This window comes from Homalodisca vitripennis, chromosome 4 (genome assembly GCF_021130785.1).
Source record: "Homalodisca vitripennis isolate AUS2020 chromosome 4, UT_GWSS_2.1, whole genome shotgun sequence".
NCBI classification, from domain to species: domain Eukaryota; kingdom Metazoa; phylum Arthropoda; class Insecta; order Hemiptera; family Cicadellidae; genus Homalodisca; species Homalodisca vitripennis.
The window spans coordinates 134,089,448-134,106,376 of record NC_060210.1 but is presented as its reverse complement, the minus strand read 5'-3'; the positions used below and the strand labels follow the sequence as shown (position 1 = coordinate 134,106,376).

Genomic DNA, 16,929 nt, shown 5'->3' with positions numbered 1-16,929 from the left:
ATACTAACTATCGTGATTTAACCAACCCTTCCCACCATAGCTACGTTTATTATTATGAAATGAAAGTTTAAAGATTTTATATTAAAACAATTGAAGTATTTCGGTAATAAAAAATCTACTGTATAAGAATTAATGGGACAAAGTGGTAATTATTATTTATACATGCAACAATCTGTACATTAAATACGTACCTGTTTTGGTATCGCTTTAAAAATCCCACAACATGCTGTCCACCTGGTCAGCCAGTGTTATTGTCCACACTTATGGGTAGTTTACTGTTGAGTATATTTGAAAAAGATGTATGTTGTTGATGTGGGAAAACTGTTTGATCACAAGGGCCACAACACGCTGTCCGCCTGATGTGTAGGTCAGCCAGAGTTGTCTTTTACAGTTTTCTGTATTTTATTATTGGTTATGTTTAAAGCTGTTGCACGGTTTTGATGTGGAAAACCTGTTTGATCTCGTCTTTTATGTTTAACTATTGTTAAGCTTAACATTTGTTATTTGTTATTGTTATCTTTTTGTTGTAGTTTTAACACTGCTGGAGGCCTAGACATAGCCGCCTCGCTTTTCAACTGTCCTTTGCGGTCCTTGAGTAAATCTTACACAGAATGCACTCTTGCAGGCTGTTTTGTTGGGCTAATTCGATTAGACCTGAAGGGAATGCCTATGACTCTCCTCTCCTACTTGCTGATCCTGACATTCATCCCGCAGGAATTCGTTTTGTCCTACACGCCCTCGCATCTGTGGGTTACCGTATGCTACGTCTACATAATCAATGCGTTGCTGCCCATCCGACTACAGGAGGCCCTCATCACCAGTATTATCATCACGTTTATGAACTACCCCATTCGGTATTTGAACAGTAAAAAATCCGCAGAACCTGTCTTCCAGTTAAAACAGGTACAATAGACACACAATATGTTGAATAAACTATTTTTAGCTGAGCGTTAACGAAGCCTATATAATTCGTGGGGCAAGAAACATTGTATTTCTGTCTGTATCTATATTTCTATCAGCACGATATCTCCAAACGTAACTCACCTATAACCCTAAAATTTTCACGAAGCCTAATTTATATATAGGCAAAACTGAGTTTGATGATGGCACATGTTACAACATCGGATTTGGCTGAGAATTTGCGATTTTTTTATATCGGTCACTTTGGTAACCATAGTGGCAACGAGAAAATAACGGAATATATAAATTCGTAAAAAAACTAAGTTAAAATATATGAGATTTTAAAGATGACCTTCCGTTCATAGGGTAAAATAAAAACAATATATAGAATAGTAAATGTTAAAAGATGCTGACCAAAATTGTTTAAAAAGCACTTGCGTGGTAGTACCCTCTCATTTTTTTCTGGAACTATCCAATCAAACTTAATCTAATGAACATTTGTGTGAATTTATCCTGTGGCAAACTTTATTTACGTATGGGTAAACATTAATTTTTGAATTATTTGTTTTCTACATAGATAAGAATGAGTTCTAAAATGGTGCATCAAATTAATTTGGCTGATTATCACTGAATCAGATTATTAACGCAATTTCTCTTGTCCACCTGATGGACGTAAAAATTTATTTTCTGTTTGGTTAGCTGCTGGTTATCTGTCCACTGGAAATACCTAGAATGGTGTGCGGTATAAATTTGAAACTATAGACTACCTCAGCAAAGCATGCATGGTACGTGAAACAAGGTGTGGTATACTCCTAACTTGTATAGATATAGCAATTTCATTTAAAAAATGCTTAATTTAATTCTGGTACAAAATATAATTTTTATAGGAGATCACAAATTTACTGCTCATCTCGTGCGTCATCATTATTGGCGCTATGACACATTTCACCAGTGACTTGGCGAAGAGGAAAGCTTTTACCGAGACTCGGCACTTTGTCGCTGCCAGGATTGCCATTCAACATGAAACCAGGAGACAGGTAAAAGCTTGTTTAGTATTGTAATAATGATTATTTATTTTAAAAAATTTAAGGTTCTTAAATATACATATAATTTAAGTCTTATTTCTCAAGAACAACGCTTTTCCTTATGAATTTTACGTTTTAATTTACTTTCTGTAATTATAAAAATTGTTTTCAATCACAAAGTTTATTTTTTTAAATTGCAATATTGTACATTTATTTGGGGAATACAGTTAACGCTTTCATTTATCTTTTCCAAATTCTCTTCTTTACGTACGGTTCAAAGTATATTTAGATATTCCTAACGGCACCAACCATGCATCTAATCGACTGGTCTTGTTGAAATGACCTGCAATGAAAATGCAATGTAAGATTAGTGTTTGTTGTAGCACTTCAAACAGACGTTCCACAGTTTTTAAGATTTTAGCAATACAGTTGAAGTAGGTCTTTTTATATTTCCAATGTTTTTAGAATATTGGTTCCATTTTGGTTTGTCCTGGTGATATTAAACAAGTAATGGTGTTTCACTCGGAATGAAATCTCAGACTTATTTCCAGCACTTATTGTATTTATATAATGTAATTCGATTGGATTGCTAATTTGGTAAGAATGAAGTACCATATATTCAAGGTAAAAAAGGCAGAATATATTGTAAATATACATCAGCTTATGAAACAACATCATCTGACAAATGCTTTGTTTCAGCAACTCCCGTTCTGTGTCTTCCGAGATAGTCTGCCTCGAGTGACATACCTGTGTATGTCACGTCATCATGTTAGGGCACATTTTGACACACAGAACAAAGGTGTGTCCAAAATTTAGAGACTGGACAAAGCACGAAATAAATGCTTGGACAGGCTCCCCACAACACCACTCCATAAGAAAGGTACCAAGGATCTAAAAAAATATATCTGACAGTTTGACGCACACATGGTTCATGTGATTATTACATGTCAACCCTCGATCGAGGAATATTCCAAGGAATTTTGAGAATTAGACTTCCTCCAAAATGGAATCTGCTTACAATACTGCTGGAGTCCACTGAAGACAATGCGAAATTTACCAAGTTGGATTTTGAGGAGTTTCATGAAAGGTTAAGTCTTGTTGAAGTATTGAACACGATTGTTGAGATCGACAAAAATGTATTACTCCAAAACTTCTTGTGAGTCACCTCTGAAACAGAGAGCCGTGTCATCATCATACTGTTTTACCACGCAGCAGCGATGAATGTACGTTGTTGACGTATAATAGGAAAAGGATTTGACTGAGTGTTGACCTCTGGGAAACTCTATAATTTGAATTGTTTCGGAAAAATTGGTTTTATATCTGAAACACTTGAGCTTTCTGACTTAAAAAGGATCTGATTTAGTTAGTAAATACAATGTTAATATATCAAAAGTGAGTGATCTGCATAGCTCTAGGGATATAAGGGTAATTTATCATGTTGAATTGAGATAGAAACAGCTCCTAGCACTCCAAGAGTAGAAAAATAATGAAATTTACTACAATTTGGCTATTTTGAATTCATTATATATATTACAAAAACATAAAGATACTTTATGATTTTTGAAACTGTACCGTTTTACTGGCACATGAGGGGTTAGCTTTTAAATTTAAATTTTTGTGAAGGTTCAAAAAAAAGAAAAGAAAATCTTCTGAAATAAATAAAGTTCAAACTTAAAAAGCTTGAAAATAATTACTGGATTTAAAATTAAAATAAAAACTTCTTGATGACTTTAAATTCAAACTTGTAATATATTCGTCACTCCAAAAATGTACAAAGTTCTTACAGCTTGTCTTTTATTCAATTTTAAAAATTCAAAACTTTCACACTCTAATCTGATCTGGCAATTCTTCACTTTAATTTATCTTCAAAATTCAATTTTATTTTGTTACTAACTTTCTTTACTTTACTTTAAATATTACTTCTTTTCAGTGTTAGAATTTATTTATAAATATTGCTGAAGGCATCTGTAACAACCACAAAACTCTTTTAGTATTTTTACATAAAATTTTATATACATGTGCTCACTGCACCAACAAGTTTTATATTGCACAGATCAAAAGGACAAGTTCCTAAATTCCCATTAAGTTTAATTATTACAATATTTCTTTCCCCAAAATTATTCAAAATAACTAAGAATGAATTTTGACTGGACTCCAGTTAAAAAGTTCACTTACGCGCAGTTTCGATGACGATTAGCAAAAAGATAACTCTAAGCACTTTCAAAGGCTACTCGTTACTACTACTTCCGATCAACTGAGACGGGAGGTACGGCACATCTACCTCACCCCACCTCTCAATTTCGTTATCAAACACTCCCATCTGCGATGCGCGCCTCGCTGATAGAAGCCTCTTTTGTACTGTCCAGTACTTATCTTTCTTCTGGGCATACTCCTTCCACCGGTAACCCAGTTACCCCAGAATTACAATTTAATACAATCGGTACAAAACAAAAACGTTTTTAACCAGGTGATGTATATACAAATTTTGATTTCTCACTAACACAGTCTAATTCTGCAGTTCTTTGTAAAAAAAAATAGTATAAAGTACATTGACAAAAACTTTTTGAATCCTTCATTACTTACACCATTACTATAAAATTTCTCATAGTAACAAATCAAACCATAATTAAATTTAATAATTTTAAAAATACAGAATATTTTTGATAGACATTTGATTTTTCAGTATTGAACTAAAAATGATAAATTGTTTTCGATGTTTTAACACTTTTCTACTATTAAACCGCTTCAGTTACTGTATCTGATCTCAAACTCTTCTCAAGTTACAGTATATTTGCTAGATCAGATCACTTTATAATACGCTTCGTATATCTTATCCCGGTGAGAGTAAAGTTGTAACATCACCATTATGTGTATAAAAAATTGCTGTTGCGTGAAGATGCCTAGCCAACTGATCTACCGTCACTGTTATATAAATGCTTGTCACAAACTTCAGAGCCAAAACATTAATATACGATTTTTACATCAGAAAAAGCTGGTGATGTCTGTGCTGCCAGAACACTTGGCCGAAGAGATGACTGCGGATATTGCTGCTGTCTCGGGTACTGTCAACGAGATGCAGAGTCTGATCTATATCAAGAGCTACGATCCTGTCAGGTCAGTACTCTTCATAACTCATCAGTCCAGTCAAATTTGGATGCCGTCAGGTCAGTACTCTTCATAAACTATCAGCTAAGTCAAATTGGGATGCTGTTAGGTCTGTGTGTAGTATAAGGTTCCACAATTTGTGATAGAATCAAGTCAGTACTCTTTAAAACTTATCAGCTCAATCAAAGTTACTAAAACTTTCGATCATATCAGAGTTAGTATAGTGAAGCTCTGCAATTTAATGAAATATATTTCTTCTATGAGAACGAGCTTTTTTTTAATTTCTTCAATACTTACCATTGTTAGTCTAAGTCTAAGCGTGCTTCTTTGTTATTTAAGTTATGATTTTCTAAGTATTAGTGTTCATTAGTGATGTTTCTAATGTAATGGCATTGGCGTTGAGAGTTAAATAAATAAATAAATCTCCAACCATTCAATTTCTTCACTGTACCACTGTAATACAAGTTCACTAATATGTGTAATACATATTTTTTAAATTAGTTCACACAATATTACCTTATCTTATGCTTTTCTGGCTCTCAACTAAATTTTTATTTAAAAACTTATTATTAAGCATCAGCTACTAACAGTTTAATATTTTTTTGCGTTTTTGTCCTATTGATCTTTAAATTCTAATTTTTATTTGCTAAATTCTAAACAGTCAAGTTGCTAACTGCCAGCAATGCCTAACCACTGCTATCAAATTGTGACAATTCATATTTTTCAATGATTTATGCCTAATTGTAATTATTCTTCAGCATCATATTCGCTGATATCCGCGGATTCACGGCGATGGCAGACAGAAGTCCCGCCCAGCGTGTAGTTGAGCTTCTCAACGAGTTATTCTGCAGGTAAGTAACTACTTGGATTCATTACTTTGATAGAGAACTACTGGATAAGTAGGACTTTTCAAAGCAGGAATTTTAAACCAAGACGTTACGCGTTCGTTTGTCCATGCACTTATCAGTAGTAGGCACAAAAGAAAATTGGACTGGGATGGTGCTATCAGGTGATTTCTTCACTCGGCACAATCAGCAATTTTTTTTGGTTTCCTGCTCATGAGAGGGGCATGAGGGGCAAAAGAGCTCATGTTTAGGCAAACCTGGGCTTGGTGGCTAACATGACAGGGCCTTAACGTCGCTGTGGAATTGCTAGGTATGATTCCTAGGGCTATATCGAGGTGAGAAGATGGAGACTGCATCCGAGTTAAAGAAAGAGTAGACTGGGTTCACTGTCGACCACCCGCAGGACAGCATCTGGTTTCTTCTTGAGTAGACTATCTTCTCAGCTTGTGAGTCTGGTCTCGGGATATGAGCACCTGAGAAAATGAATCTTCATAGAGTCAGTATATTTATGAATAATGTGCTCTTTGCGTTATATAATGAGCAAGAGGAAACCACTTAACACCTGCTATGACCTTTGATTGAAATAAAGCGTTCCCCCGTCTTTAGCATCCTGGACAAGGGTGATTAATGTCCCCAGGATGACCTAAATGGTAGATTTGGACGTTTCCTGTGTGGGGCTGCTAAATCTTTTAATTTATGTTAGGCTTCATAACAGATTTCCGGGGTGTGCAAAAGTCCTCTTGATTTTTCAACCCAAGAAAATACGAAGCCCCATAGATGAAGAAAGATTAATTAAAGTGTTGGCATGAACAAAGCAGAAACCTTTTACTGGTAAAACATCTGGTTTATTTAGTTACTAATGAAAAGAAATTTTCTTGATGATGGAATCTCTGCTACAAATGCAGATCTAGATGTATCTGTGACTTTCTGGTTCTCAGGAATTTCATACAGAGATGTTACTGTAGGTTCGACAGACTGGCCGCCAAGAACAGGTGTCTCAGGATCAAACTGCTGGGCGATTGTTACCATGCCGTGTCGGGGTTACCCATCCCCACTCCCAACCATGCCGACTACTGCGTCATCCTGGGCCTCGAGATCATCGACACCATGCAGTAAGCCTCTTATCACTGAACTCTAGAATAGTATGATTCTTCTTTTAGGTGAAGTGTTATAGAAAGACTGCTATGAAATATGAACCCCTAATCATAAAGTAAATCATAACGATTTAAAACAATTATACTTAACACTATTCATCTCCTTTTCAGTGAAATTTGCAGTTTAAGAGTAAAACCATGATGAACTACCCATAGATCAATATAAAAATATTCACTATCACTCCGCCAAATCCCAACATATGCACCATTTGACTCAGTGTTACTTTTATAGAAATAAATCTTCATACAAAATTGAAGTATAGTTCATTTCATTATCGATACATCATGCGGCAATGCGGCAGACTGTCAGATAGACAGACAGACAGACGTACATAGATACACACATACATAAATTGCATTTTTCAGCCAATAGATTGATAGGGTTCGCTAATTCAGCCAGCATTTTCGAAAAAGGATTCTGGTATCACTTAATCCAGTACTTCACAACTACCATTAGTTTACAATAAACACTGTTTTTCTCATTGACACTGATTCAGATAGTGTCTACTGTGGATCAGAATACAAAGTGCACTGTATCATAACAGCGTCTTAAGTTTTCAACCTACGATGAAAAGTACAAGAGGGGTAAAAAGGAGACACGATTAAACCGATAAGTACATAAAATGATAACGGTGCCAATGTGGAATACGTATTTGTGTTTTTCGATTTATGACAGCCTATGGGAAAGCAAATATCTCAGCTATAGAAATATTTTGAAGTCCTCAAAACATCGGCATTTAAATGCTTACAAAGATCTGAACATTAACAATAAAACAGTATACGGTATTGTCAATTTACGTTTTATTCTAAACTAAAAAATAATTCAGTCTATGAAAGTAATTTTATTGCATTTTTAATTAACTGTTGTTATTTGCTTTGCTGTCCCACTGCTGTTAACAGTTTTATTTTTTGAAAATAAAATATTACAATATCAACAATAAATACTAACAAATTTTGCCCGTTTCAAAATGGCGTCCGTTTAAAATCTGTATAGTATAGTTATAAAAAGTGAATAGGATACCAACTATTTATTCATTTTTATATCAATCCCAACTGTAACATTTCCTGAAACTATACCATCAAAGAAATCCAGCAACGTATATGCGAGCACGATCACTTTAAAGGAATGCTTGCACAAGCCTGGAGCAAGTAAGATTTGTTTTTAAGTAGGCATTAGCTGTTTAAGTAAGTAATACAAATTTTAAAAGATACCAGCTATTTTAAAATTTTTATAATAGTTCCAATAGTTTTTTTTTTTTTTTTTTTTTTTTTTTTCAACGAAATCCGTCAATGCATAAGCAAGCATTACCACTTTAAAGATACTCTTGCACAAGCCAGGAGCAACTAACAACTGATATCTCTCAACTTGCTTTTAACGCCATTTTTAAACGGGTAAAAGGATATTGTTAATATTTTATTTTCAAAACATTCAACCAAAAGTTAATACAGTTATCAAGTTTTATAGATTTATCTTAACTGGTTCAAAACATATAGTTTTTTTTATAAATAAAACACATACAGATAGACGGAACACTAAAGGTTTTAGGACGTACCTTCATACGAACTTTTTTGCTCATTTTTACGTATAGAACAAATTTCCAAAGTATTGGAACACTTTTACCGAATATACTGTATAACGATGGCAGATATTTACGTACCGTAACAGAATCGAAGGAAAAGTTTTATTTTTATGTCCTAAATTCGCCAAGTATATTTATTGAATATCAAAAACCGAAAATGACACTTTCTGAATTATATTTAATCTTAACTTAGTATGAGCCGAAAGTATTTATTTTATATAGATACGTACCGTAACAGAATCGAAGGAAAAGTTTTATTTTTATGTCCTAAATTCACCAAGTATATTTATTGAATATCAGAAACCGAAAATGACACTTTCTGAATTATATTTAATCTTAACTTAGTATGAGCCGAAAGTATTTATTTTATAGTTATTATATATATAGTTATTGGGATCAAAAAAAGTTATAAAATATATTATGCTCATACTAAGATAAGAAAACTTATATATCCTCATAAACTAATAAAAACTAGTCCTTTTAGACTTTACAATAATAAGTTTTTGAAACGATTGTTAAATTTTAACACATCTTCCATTATTACATTCTACTGTACAAATGTTGTGTCCCCACATGAAGCAACGTGCGGGAGAAGTTTGCCTCAGACGTGGGGATCAGGGTGGGTATACACTCGGGCCAAGTTAACTGCGGAGTGCTGGGTCTCAAGAAGTGGCAGTTCGACGTTTGGTCGAAGGACGTCACCCTGGCTAACTACATGGAAAGTGGTGGAATGGATGGGTAAGTACTAGTAGCAGATATTTGTGTCCCCACATGACGCAAGGTGCGGGAGAAGTTTGCCACATACAAGGGGATCAGGGTGGGTATACACTCGGGCCAAGTTAACTGCGGAGTGCTGGGTCTCAAGAAGTGGCAGTTCGACGTTTGGTCGAAGGACGTCACCCTGGCTAACTACATGGAAAGTGGTGGAATGGATGGGTAAGTACTAGTAGCAGATATTTGTGTCCCCACATGAAGCAAGGTGCGGGAGAAGTTTGCCACATACAAGGGGATCAGGGTGGGTATACACTCGGGCCAGGTTAACTGCGGAGTGCTGGGTCTCAAGAAGTGGCAGTTCGACGTTTGGTCGAAGGACGTCACCCTGGCTAACTACATGGAAAGTGGTGGAATGGATGGGTAAGTACTAGTAGCAGATATTTGTGTCCCCACATGAAGCAAGGTGCGGGAGAAGTTTGCCACATACAAGGGGATCAGGGTGGGTATACACTCGGGCCAGGTTAACTGCGGAGTGCTGGGTCTCAAGAAGTGGCAGTTCGACGTTTGGTCGAAGGATGTCACACTGACTAACTACATGGAAAGTGGTGGAATGGATGGGTAACTAACGATAATATTTTCTGCAGTACCATTCTTGTTTCAAAATAATATAATTGGACAAAATAAGATAGTAGACTGTAGATTTATTATCTGATATGGATACCGAATTTGACATGGAAAAAAAGAGGCAAGGCTATATATAATCAATGTTAACAATAATTAATTTTCAAGATTAATCAAAATATAAATATAATCAAATCTACAGTATACAACCATTGAATAAGCAAACAACCTGTTTTGTGTTGAAATCTATACAGACAGTTCTCTTAAGAAAAAAAACTATATTCAGCCGAGCTATTGTTTAAAAAAGATTAAAAATGCCAAATGATAACATTATACCTATATCATAATCTTACTAGTTACTAATAGTTATATGACTGTCAGAGATAGAAAGTGCGCACTTTATTCGGTTCTTATTTGGTTATCTGACGCTTATTTAATATTTATTTACGAGTTTGACGTTTCTTTTTAAGTCTTTTAATCTAAAAATACAATATTTGAGATAAATAACTTTCGTGACATATTTTAACCCTTTTGATTCCCTCCCGTTTCAATCTACACCGAAACTAGCGCGACTGAAGATCGAATTCTTTCTAAGTGAAAACTCTACTATGGTATGGAAAGAAAACCTAGCTTGCGAGCTTATACAATGCAAATTGGCTATCGCTTTCTGAATTATTAGTTTTATACTTTTAATTAATGTTATGTTTTTAGTTCTCTTTCAAATTATAATTTACAGTAATTATTAAAAGAAAAAAAATTGTTCACTGTTAGGTGCAACGTGTCAGCTAGAAAAATTTTGTTTTGTTTTGTAAAATGTTAATATATTGGCATCATATTTTTTTTACAATAATTACGTTTTTAGCTGTTATGTCAACGATTAGAGAAACACTCAACATTTGAAATTAGTAACTTAAAAAATATAGCTTACGTCGCTCCAGTCTTCTATTTATGGATATTACAATGCGAACTATGTTGGTACAGGTTAGTTCACATCTCCGAGGCCACCAAAAACTACCTGTCTGACCCGAGTTGCTATATTTGCGAACCGGCCTATGGTGGTGATCGAGAACCCGCTCTCAGGAGTATCAATACCTACTTCGTCACAGCGAATACACCCGAGGTATAATTTTTAAATAATAGATATGTGCTTGTATGAAAGCATTAGTTTTTACAGTTATGTCTCATGGCATGATTGAGCTTGTATAATTTACAGCTACAACAACTGACAAGGTAATTGGTTATAATTATCCGCCAGTCAAGGTGGTGTATATAACGGGTACATAGAAGTAAAGTGGGGAGAAGGAATCAATCAGCGCTCTATCTCTCTCTTATTCTTGGTTTCTGACTTCTGCCACTGCAGAATTCTCAATATGGCTATTTAGAATATTTCATCCAGTGTCATTAGCTTGAATTGAGTCATTAGCGGCTTCAGCCAAACAATGTATCTTTAGCAAGGGCAGACCTTCCGGAACACACTGTGTATAATATTTACAATTCTGTTTCATGAGTATAAAATATAATTTCATTTTTAGGATTAATTTGGTTTATATTTTTTTTTTCTTTATCTAATACTCAATAAGCTGGCTGCACTGCACTATAGACGGGTGATTGCTCCAAATTGGCCGAGACAATTTAATATTTTAAATATCACCCCCATCCCCTTTTAGGGCAACATCACCTTATCGGTCACACGTCATCCCTGACGCGGCCCTGGCATTTATTCCAAAATGTCAATTCGAGTTGTCTCTCGATCTAGTTCTTTTTTCGAGCATGGAACATGGGGACCAACGGTTTAAAGGTGACTTCCGAACCACTACACAGACGTGGACCCTTTGTGTTAACTATGTTTATACTCCTCTGATTTCACCTGATAATGTGGTCATAAACAATGCGATGATCTTGTGGGAGTCTTTTGGGAGGATGAGACATATCATTCTCATATGCCGCGCTGTGAGATTTCGGTGAATGACATCATTCCTATATTCAACTCCTTTCCTTTCTAAACTTACCCTTCCTAACCACAACTGTTGAATAAGTTCTAGTCTTTGTTTTTCTTGAAAGTGAAAATCCTATTTTTTTAGTCTATACAGCATGAATTGGGCTCCGAACTGCATTCTTCAGCTTCACACTGTTTTAATTTCAAATTTCAAAATTCTCTCTCTCGCTCTGTACTGAAATTATTAAGAGAGACACACGGGGTTTCCTTAGTGTGGGGGTTTCAGATGTTTAATCACCTGCCCAAATTAGTTAGAGCCACTGGAAATTAATTTAAAGAACTGAAGATTAATATTATTAAAAGATGAAGATACAGATAAATCTTAATTTGACTGTGTGTGTTGAAAATAATGTTTCGTACTTATATAGGCCTATGTATCTTGAGTACATGATGGTCTAAGGTACTTAATATCGTTGTTATAACTGAAATATATTTCTCTTCAGTTGCAAACTTTAAATTTAGCAGTTTACTACTCATTACTATTCATTGTAGTAGCATATAATTAGTAGAAGTTATTGCATAATGTCTAGATATTACGAACTATAATTCCTGTTCAATTCACCAGGAACGCGGCAGTCTTAAATATAACATGAACATAACTTACAAACTTATCTCGTAATAAAGAGCCAATTATTCGTCTTAAATCTTCTGGCAACTTTTTAGGAGGGGCTCGAAAATAAGCCGTCTATAGGACTACTAACCCGAAACGAAAATGAAGAGCTATTTAACCTCTACCATGCTTTGGGTACTGCAAAGTAAGTATTAAATCTTTCTGCTAGTACACAAGTTAGTATCACAAGATTGATCTATACCACTTCTGTTGCACTTAAGGGACGAATGGATTTACAAGGTAAACGCGACAATAAGTTACAGATTTACAGAATCAAATATGTCTTATAATATGGACTTAAATTTTTATTCGTGTTTTTATAGTACGTTATTACAACCTTATAAATATTGCAGGGCATAGAACCCAAACAGCCAAACTATATTACATGTATTATTAAATGTTAATAAAAACACTACTTTTTTCCAAATTGTTTATTTTTTGGACGAGGACTTTCGAAACCAAAGGTTTCATCTCCAGGCAACTCCACAAATAAATATTTACACATTGTTTGTTACAATTAATATTAAAATAACATATGGTGTAAAAATGTAAATACAAAAATTTTGGAAATATTTCAGCAAGTATGAAAAATTAGATTTGACTAGAGTTTAATTTTAGAATAAATTGAGAAGAAAGAAGATTGGAATTTTCAATAGGGCCCTCTCCATTGTTCATGCGTTTTTCTTTATTTCTGTTTATGTATAGTGTTTCCCAAGCATTCAAGTTCATTGGTTTTGTTATTTCTTTTATTAATTTTAGATTTTTAATCGATGTTCTGTGTCCTGATTCAATGCAACGCTTGGCTACAGCAGATTTGTCAACTCTTCCATATTTTGTGTGTGATAAATGCTCTTTAAATCGTGTTTTTATTGTTCTTTTTGTTTGTCCAATATAAATTTTGTCACAGTCATCGCATCCAATTTCATAAATTCCCGATTTACTATCATTTGAAATTTTGTCCTTAGGGTTCCCTAAAATTTGTGATAATTTGTTGCTTGTCCTGTGAGTGACAGTTTTATTTGTATGCTTTTTGAAAGTTTTGCATATTTGGTTTGAAAAAGTGATGTGTGTTGTGCAAATAAATTCATGTTTTGTGTCTTGAGGTGGTCTTAATGTTGTCTTATTTTTTCTACTTCTTCTTTTTAAAGCTTTTTTTTAGTATATTGTCAATGGGTTTTGTAGTGTAACCGTTTAACATAGCAATAGATTTGATGTAATTTAGTTCTCTCTTCTAGTTTTCTGTTGAAAGTGGTGTATTTAACAGTCTATAAATCATTGAATTAAATGTTGCTCTTTTTTGTGCCGATGGATGGTTAGATTCATTGATGATGAACCTATCTGTATGAGTTGGTTTCCTGTAGATATCAAATTCCAATTTTGTTTCATTTCTAATAAGTCTAAAAATGGTATACTATTGTTTTGTTCAATTTCATATGTAAATTTAATAGTAGGGTAAAACGAATTTAGAGCTGTGATAAAATCTTGTATGTTTTCATTTTTATTAAATATTGCAAAAATATCATCGACGTATCTTATCCATTTTCTTGGAAAATATGTCATTTTATATTTGGCTGTAGTTTCAAATTAGCTCATAAAAATATTGGCAATAAAACATGAGAGAGGATTTCCCATAGCCGTTCCATCAATTTGGGTGTAGTAAGATTCTCTATATTGGAATGTGCTCTGATTCATACATAAATTTATCATACGGGAATATTCATCAATTATTTCCTTTTGTAAATTTTGACAAGTTAACCAATCTGTAATTATTTTAATTGTATCCTTAATTGGAACATTAGGATAAAGCGATGTTACATGAAAAGAAACGAGATATTCATCTTCATGTAGAACAATGTCTTTAATTGATTCTATAAAATCGTATCTGTTCTTGATGGAAAATGAAGGAAAACTTTCTAAAGTTTGAAGATTTTTCGACAACCATTGAGAGAGAAAATATGTTGGGGAGTTTATACATGACACTATTGGTCGCATTCCATTCCCAGGTTTGTGTATTTTTGGGAGACAGTGTAATTTTGGAATGGTAGGATTAGGAACTATGAGTTTTCTATATAATTGGTTGTTAATTAAATTTTTACAGTTTTTTAAGTTTTCTGATACTGATTTAGTGTACTTTTGGATTGGATTTTTTGAAGGATATTATATTGTCCAGTGTTTAAAATTTGTTTAACTCTTTTATGATATTCTTCTTTGTTCATAATGACAATAGTATTACTTTTGTCAGCATTCAAATAAAATACATTCTTCTGTTTAAGACATTTTATTGTTCTATTGTATTTTATGTTATGTAAATGTGAGGAATGTTTTTCTTTTAGATTCTTGGAAAAGGTAGAGTATATGTCGGATCTTATGGCAGTCTTTATACTCTCATCTAAATATTGAATGTTACTTTCTATATCAACAATTACATTTTCACTGTCATTTCTACTTGTCAGGTTAAAATTTAAACCTTTGTTTAAAAGATTCATTTCATCTTCCGTAAATGTTTCTGATGACATGTTACATACTAGTTGTTGGTTTTTGATAGGAAATTTGGTTTCTTGATGAAGAAATGGCTCATTGGAATTTAGAAGTAATTTAAATTTGTTTTCTAACTTTTCCTGTTTCTTTTTGTATTTAAAATCAATACTATCAAGCATATTACAATATTTTTCTTGAAAAAGTTCATGATACATCGTTGATAAGTTTTTACTTATGTCCAAATGTAGTTCTAAAGCTTGTAATGATAAAGTATCTTCTTTAGAGTAAAGATTTTTTATTTTATATTACATGTGGTATTAAGCTATCACACGTATTAAAGGATCAAACAAGGCTGAACAAACTCGTATGAATTGGTTCTGTTAGGTCAAATTAATAAGTATATACATCATTGCATTAACCGACATTGACTTAATTTGAGCTTTAACTGTTTAACCCAACTTGTGGTTGTACCAAATGGTCTAAGTCAGTACAAAAGTAAGGGAATTTCTCATACATAAAAATAATGCCATCTCTTGCCTTAATAGCGAATTTCCATTTTATAAAATCTTACTTTAATATATTTAAATTCAAATATATTTATTTACGTATGACAACTACAACTTGTATGGCAGTGTTAATATTTTACGATTCTTTATAACACAGTTTAATGTGTTAAAAACCACAAGGGTCTTGAATTCGTTCTTGATCAAATAAATCAGCCTACACATAGGTATCCAGTTAAGGCACTAAGTTTACATAATCAATTAATAATACATTAATGCTAAAAATTTGTTTTGCTTTTGTTTTTATTGAGATGATCATGTAAACCAATAACAATATGAATGATATATGTGAAATATATTAAATTATTTTGATATTTATATTGTAGAGTGACTACATTTTATGAATGGCAGTTATAAAATTGGTCCATGAAAGTGTAATTTAGTATTTAATTAGGGTTATATTTTTATTATTTCCTGGATGGCAATACCCTATATTTTTAAAGAGAAAAACACATTAATTTTAATTGTGTGGATATAAATTGTGGATGTTCCATAAATTTATAATTGAAAACTTTATAAATTTCATCAAGAGAAAATATGATCATAAATAAATTATGAAATACACTTAGAGACTATTATGAATTTAGAGTAGCGCCCAACAAAATATAACAGCAAAATATTGTACAATATTGTATTTTGCTGTCGCTATAAAATTGAAGGCAATCATAATCTACGAGTACGTGGAAGGATAAACAATATTTAATATTTATAAATATTAATGTATACAGTATGTCTTCTAGCACGCTACGTTTTATTCAGTTATTTTTTTTAATATCTCTTTTATGCTCTCTTAATACTGGAAATCAAAATTAACTATTAATAAAATACTTGATTAGTTCATAAAACCCCTATCTGTCTTAAAATACCTAATTTCTCAGCTCAACAAGAAATAATTAGTTTTTAGTGCTTATTCGGACAATTAGTTCTTATTCTTAATCAATGCCTGTTATGTAACCACTGCCTTTCACTGTCGATTGAACATTTTTAACTAGATGTATGATTGACGTTTTGACCTGTTACTGTGAAGTGGATTGCTTGTAGTTACTTATAATGTATTCTTCGGTCTAAGAGTTAAGTAGTGTTAACTATCTGTGTTCTACCTGTACATCTGAATATTAGTTTTGTTTAGTTAGAGTTTGGCGATTTAGCCGTTAGGTTTTAGAATATTGATCTTGACTTATTTGTATTGATACTGCCAGCTGATTTAAATGGTAGATTTCTATATTGGTTTATGACTTTTAAACAGAAGTGTTTTTATTTTGATAGCATGTTGTTGTTCTGTTTCCTTGTTGATGTGTCAATTAAACCTTTAGGCATTAGAACTTATCTCTGACTATT

General features: G+C 33.1%; 1 protein-coding gene across 5 annotated transcripts in view; it reads left to right on the top strand.

Annotated features, from left to right (window-relative positions):
* Positions 1-16,929, top strand: part of LOC124360204 (adenylate cyclase type 5-like) — a 35,250-nt gene that overhangs the window by 9,252 nt on the left and 9,069 nt on the right. For 4 of the 5 annotated variants that reach the window (XR_006922222.1, XR_006922223.1, XM_046813608.1 and 1 more), the window contains exons 4-11: positions 626-903; positions 1,788-1,937; positions 4,912-5,039; positions 5,789-5,881; positions 6,841-6,987; positions 9,189-9,347; positions 10,926-11,064; positions 12,604-12,695. Coding sequence is in view for 3 of the 5 variants with exons in the window: in XM_046813608.1 (XP_046669564.1) it covers positions 626-903; positions 1,788-1,937; positions 4,912-5,039; positions 5,789-5,881; positions 6,841-6,987; positions 9,189-9,347; positions 10,926-11,064; positions 12,604-12,695 (1,186 nt within the window). In the remaining 2 variants the exon portion in view is untranslated. Of the gene's footprint in view, positions 1-530; positions 904-1,787; positions 1,938-4,911; positions 5,040-5,788; positions 5,882-6,840; positions 6,988-9,188; positions 9,348-10,925; positions 11,065-12,603; positions 12,696-16,929 lie in introns of all 5 variants that reach the window. The other variant, XM_046813609.1, reaches the window with a different exon arrangement.